The sequence below is a fragment of the Botrytis fragariae genome (genome assembly GCF_013461495.1).
Source record: "Botrytis fragariae strain BVB16 chromosome Unknown tig00000050, whole genome shotgun sequence".
In the NCBI taxonomy this organism is placed as follows: domain Eukaryota; kingdom Fungi; phylum Ascomycota; class Leotiomycetes; order Helotiales; family Sclerotiniaceae; genus Botrytis; species Botrytis fragariae.
This window is the reverse complement of record NW_023500992.1, coordinates 117970-124196: the sequence shown is the minus strand read 5'-3', so window position 1 is coordinate 124196 and position 6227 is coordinate 117970. Positions and strand designations below refer to the sequence as shown.

Genomic DNA, 6227 nt, shown 5'->3' with positions numbered 1-6227 from the left:
TGGTTTGCTGTACCAATCCGAGCGAGATGAAAAAGACATCGAGAGGGAGAGTCATGAAAGACAAAATACTTCATTCCGTACATAATGCAATGTAATGTTGATATCGTCTCTTACTCGTCACTCTTACAACCAGAATGCATATACCTGGTCTGGGGATGCAGTTTCAAAACTACAGACATCCATACATGCATACATACATACATACATACATATCTATCTACAAAGTACATACATCGTACATATACCAAGAGAATATCTCCAGCTTTCCTAGCACCGGACTTTTACGTCGTATACTCACTCTATCTATACTCTCCAGCAGCACACACACACATACACACACGCGACTAACTCTCAGCTTTTCCAAAATATGGAACCCGTCGTTGATCCTTTTCCTATATAATCATTGACTCGGTATTGGTGGATGGGGGCAAGCCCCCAAACCCCCGTAGCTCGCTGCGCTCGATAATTCCCTTTCTGAGATAGTTCACGGCCAACAAAACATTATATCATCATGACCCTTGCTCTTCCCATCCGAAGCCATCAAACTAATCTTCCAAGCAAATATAAACATCCTCCGATAGCTTGGTCTCGCTCCAGCAAGCTATACGAGTGTGTACCTAGGTGGGTAGCTCCAACCCAAAATATTATTATCATCCACCTTTCACCCCCCTCCAATCAAATTCAATTCAATGGCAGCCCAAAATCCTGATATCTGCATCTGTCACCACGACAATAATTCCAGAACATCAGCAAAGTAGCTATCACCAAGCTGATCTAACCTATCAACCAAATATGCGTGCACATTCGAAGACTCTGAAACTTCAACACAGAAAATCACCCACCCATGTCGTATAGTATGCATTCTAGCTGACAACCAGCCATTAAATTATATAGTTTCGTTGATAACAATCGCGGTATGATTTTACAATTCTAGGCGTGTCTCACAAGTCCGCTTCTCTACTCTATAGCTGCGTGAGGCTGAACTACGGTAGCTACCAGATATTTCTCATCTCTCCCCCGATTCCCCACGGACATCCGATGAGCTAGCTACCTCCCCTCCCCTCACCTCCTCCGAGCTCCCCTCTCCTTTCTCTCGTCTCTCATGTACACATTTCCTCGCTAGACTGCCAGATAATAGATACTAGCCAATCTTCCCTCAGTACTTAATACTCAACAATAAATCAAGAATTAGATTTCCACCCACGAATTCAGATTCCAGATTCCATAGAATCCTGAATCATCATCGCCCCTCTCCCCCTACGCTTAGAACATCAAAGAAAAAAGATCCGTACACTCACAATCTCCCAACTCCAGCTCGAACTTCCACCCCAGCTACCGCAGTACCAATCCTGAACTGGGGTTTACGTATCGACGTGGATAATATATTCACACACCCGTCCATTTATTGCATCATTCATTGCATCATTCATTCCATTCTACTCACTCACCCGAAGTAGAAGAAGAAAGATTTAAAAAAGATTTACTTCTTTACTACCACTACCAGCATACCATCTCTCTTTCTCTCTCTACCTCTCTACCTCTTTACCTCTCTACCTCTCTACCTCTCTATCTCCCACCCAGTACTCAGTAAACCATTCAGTAACTCACCCCAAGAAATCCAAATTCTAAATTCCAAACTCCAAATTCTTATATAAATCTAATATTCTCAAATAAACTCTCCTTTTATATCTACATACAAATATACATACACATATACATACCTCATCATCTTCCCTATAAACTCCATCCATCCCTTCTAAGTTTTAAATACACATAAGTGCACCTACCTACCTTCCTCCCTTCCTCCCTCTTACCACCCCCAAACCAACCTCAAAAATCAAATCCTCAAAAATCACAAAATAAACCCTAATAACTACATCCTACCAATACCATACATCCATAAATCCGCACACACAATCTACTTTTTTCTCCCCAAACCCAAAGCCGAACCTCAACCCCTACCCGAATCCAAATCCAAAGCCAAATGAATAACCATTACAGATAGTTATACTGAACAACAACAAACAACGTAAAATAACCACATTTCTCTCCCTCCAGACTCAGACGACCTCTCACAGACTCACAAACTCATAACACCCACCTAATACCAACCAACCTACCTACCAATCAACCAACCAACCACCTAACACACACACAACCAAGCTAAATAAAATAAAAACAACACCAAAACTCCCACCCAAACCTACAAAGACCAACCAACCACCTATGAGTGATACAAGAAGCGTCAAGATAAAATCCTATAAATCATATAAATCCTATAAATGCTTCACAAATCACAAATCACAAATCACAAATAAATTTGATGAAAAATACTACATTGATTTCATTTCATTTCGCAATATCAAGTTACCTACCTAGTATTGTTAACTACTACTACTACTACTACTACTACTACTACTACTACTACCACTACTGACTCCTGGTGCTCTAAGAACGAGAGCCAAAGCTCAGGTCGCTGAGCAATGCCGGACCACGGAGGCCGAAAATTCTTCGGGGGTAAGGAACGTATGTGTTTATTGACCCGCAGGTACCTGTGTGGGTAGATGCTCCCGTTCTGATTTACCCCGTAGGTACCTACCTAGTTCGCTTTCCCGAGAGAGGGAGTATCTACCTACTAGGTAGGTAGGTAGTATTCCTTATCATCTACGATACTACCCTGCCGTAATTAGTGCATTCGTCTTATTTTATAGCAATTCTTTTCCAATTTCAAATCTCTCTCACATCATCACATATCAAAAAAACACCCAATTGAATCATAATCATTTCCTTCATTCTTATAGTTTGTCTGTGTCTGTAGCGCTCACTTCCAGCCATCTCATCCTATCCCATCACATTCCATCTCATCTATCCATTCATCCATCCATGCTCTTTCTCCATCCATATCTCCTTATCAGTCCAGTCCATTCCAATCTCTCCCGCACACCATCTCACCAACAAATGAAACCCCAAACCCGTCATCAACCATCCATCCCCTATGTACAAATGAAAACGAAAAACCCTCTCCTCTTGGAAAATAAAAAGGAACGAGCCAAGAGGAGCAGAGCAAATCAATAAAAAAGAGGTATAGCAGCAGTATCAATCCCAAACTGTTTCCCATACCATGTCCGCCTAGCTATGCACGCACGATGTTGAGAAAAACAAACAAACGCCTTAGCCAATGCACGCAACCCAAGTTAACACCCTTCTCCCACGTCCTTCCAAATATGATCCCAAATTCCCGGATTCTCCATAACGGTATACAGATGAAGTGAAGAGGATAAATTAGTTTCATCCCCCTCATCTAGTGAGCTTAATAACATTCCCCTACACCACTCAACTTCCTTTGTCTTCCTGTTGGTGCCGTTGGAGTTCTATTGAGTCCCGCAGGTTGTCTAGGATTAATAATCATCCTCTCTTCCTCCTCTCGAAATCCTTGACTTGTGCTTGTTCTCCTAGGCATAGGTAGGCCCGACATCGATAATGATTGTCCACCGCTTTTCCTTCGAGGGAGTGAAGATAGTGGTGTGCCACCCGAACTCTCATGTACAGTTCCTCTACGCACTGGTGTCTTATAGGTAGATTCCCGGTTCTCGTCCACGCCGTAGCCAATATATGAGACGCTCTGTGAATGCGCATGAGGTCTTCCATCTCCATGCCTATCCCCATAATTTCCACCCATACTACTTTTCGCCCTTCTCGAATCCACAATTTGCGACTGTGCGTAAGTTGATACTGGCGTCTTAGCGCCTGGGCGACTGAGGGTCGATCGACTTGGTGGGCGTTCATAGAGTGAACCACTGGCACGACTACCTGGTCGACTGGGTGGTCTACTACTATGTTGACTGCTATCGTTCCCATCTCTATTTGCAATTGGTCCAAAAGAAAGCCTGCTGATTCCAGATACAGAGACTCGAGGGAGGTGTTTTACTGGTTCATCTCCAGTCATGGATGATGTAGTGCTCGCGCTCGCAGTACTACCTGTAGTTCTCTTCCTACCTCTTATTGTACCACTTGGCGGCAAGTAATTTTGACCCATAGCTGATATTGTTCTCGGTGTAGTATGAGGTGGAGTAGTGACCGGCGCGGGTAGTTTTGATCTTGCAGACTGCACTCGTTGTTCTAATCTTTGCATTTGCGCCGTCAAACTTCTGATATGAGTTAGGGATGTTGAGTTCGGCAAACCGCGTGTAGGTGGAGCTTTTTGCCTTGTCTGGCGAATCACTGCTGGTGTCGCACTTCTTGCTTTTGAATTGCCGTTCGGTGTTGTGCCTCGTGAACTACGAACTGTGCCAGACACGTAACGAGATAGACCTTGTTTAGGCGTTGCGCTTGCATTCGCAGCTGGTAATTTTAGATTGCTTTGGGGTGGGTTCATTGATGTGTTCAGTCCGTGTCTTGCAGTCGCCGATGCTTCTGACATGGGCGGAGATGGAGGAGTAGGAGTTTCGGAAACGGTATCTGTCGTTGAGATGGACTTGGTATCTGGTGGAGTGTTGATGATCGGAGAAGAAGCTGTGGATCTTGGAGATGTTCCAAAGGGCTCAAATGAGGGAGTACTTGGCGCAGTATAATCTGTTGTGATTGATGGAAATTGTCGTTTTCGTAGCTTGTCTTGCATGATATCCGCCTCAACTTTCAGGTCCGACAACTCATCTCTCAAACGTTGTGTTTCGATCCGGAGCTGTTCTCTTTCCTTTTCGCCAATCTTGATTTCTTCTTCCATCATTACCCCTCGCTCAATAGACATGTTAAACTTTGATTCCATATCCTCTAAGGATGAGAAGGTATTTCGCGCTTGCCGCTCGATATCGTCATGTTGAACTTCAATGTCTCGAAGTTGGAGTTGCATAGTTCGATTCGCATCGCGGAGAGAAGTGATCTCCTTCTGTAAAGTGGTCTGCGCAGCATTCGCTTCATTCTTGGATTGTTTATATTTCTTCTACAAATAAATTCTGGTTAGCCAACTACGCTGCCAATCTACCACATTCACCTCTTCACGATGACATACCTTCCATTCTTCCACTTCGAATCCCAAACTCTCTACCTTTTCCTGCAATAACCTTTCCCTTCTTTCCGCAGCTTCAACATCCTTCTCCAACTCTGCTTCCAACTCCTGCGAACTCGCCTGAAATTCCGTCAATTCATTCTCCAATTGCTCGTACTGCAATTTGTAGTATGCGATCGCATCTACCGGATCCGAGGGTGGGGAGGATGGTAATTCCGACATCTGTGGTGATTATTACTCTTGTTGATTCTGTCCGGTCTTGAATTCGTATCGTTGTCGTATCTTCTCACTATCTTAAAGCCGTTCTGTTGCTTGGCGGTAACATCCGTTCCTTAGACTTGCGATCTTGCAAAACTAGTGACCAATCGCATATGCAGCTGTTGCGATTGTTGTTGTGGACCATAAACAAATAAAGAATGACCTCTTGCACACCCCTCACAATGATGTAAAACTTGTTTAGGCGTCCAAAGGTCAAGATGAAGATCTTATGATGTCGATGGTCGATAAATCAAAGTTGGTTATTTGGATGTTGATCGCAAAACAAATGATGAAGGCTGCAGGTTGTAAAGAAGACTAAAAGATTGGATTTCGTGTACAATAATGGTCGTTATAAGTCGTGAATCACCTTTATCCTTCCCGTCAAATAATATGAAACAATGATTAATGTAGTAGGAGTATTTGAAAAGGTGTATTGTAACACTGCTGAAGTTGTTGAGTTGAGAATGGAAATCCTTGGGTTCTCAATCTATGTATTCTCGTTGGGTATTCCTATGTCAAGTGGTGGTCGGGAGTTGATAATCGATAGTCCTGTGAATTGTTGAAGGTTGATGTCGAGTACGCTCAATCCATGGGTAGATATCGCGCAGTAGCCTTTGGCGGGTGGAATGCCAAGTCAAGTAGGAATCCTTAGGTCGATATCAAAATGTGAGTGAAAGTTTATGAAACGGAAGAAGTTGCGCTGGAGGTTGTTGTTGTCGTCGACGTTCGTTTGTCGTTCGTACGTCGCTAATGTTAGATTGAGTTCTGGACTCCCGGGAAAAAGAAAAAAAAGAAGGTATGTTGCGTCGGCAGATGTAGATTTGAAAATGAAATAAAATAACCAAATAGAGAAATAAGAAAAGAGACTTTTCTCGTATTGTCGATGATGATGTTGTCCCAGGATGTGCGATGTATGTTGGATGTGTAGTGCAAATGCTGGTCGGGCTGGACTGCACGACGGGAA

General features: G+C 43.4%; 1 protein-coding gene across 1 annotated transcript; it reads right to left on the bottom strand.

Annotated features, from left to right (window-relative positions):
• Window positions 1–3310: 3310 nt before the first annotated feature.
• Window positions 3311–5227, bottom strand: Bfra_004061 (putative nuclear distribution protein; the record flags this gene model as incomplete). Its single annotated transcript, XM_037334467.1, has 2 exons — window positions 3311–4939; window positions 5009–5227. 2 exons carry the CDS (start codon window positions 5225–5227, stop codon window positions 3311–3313), a joined length of 1848 nt encoding a protein of 615 aa, XP_037193001.1.
• Window positions 5228–6227: the final 1000 nt, after the last annotated feature.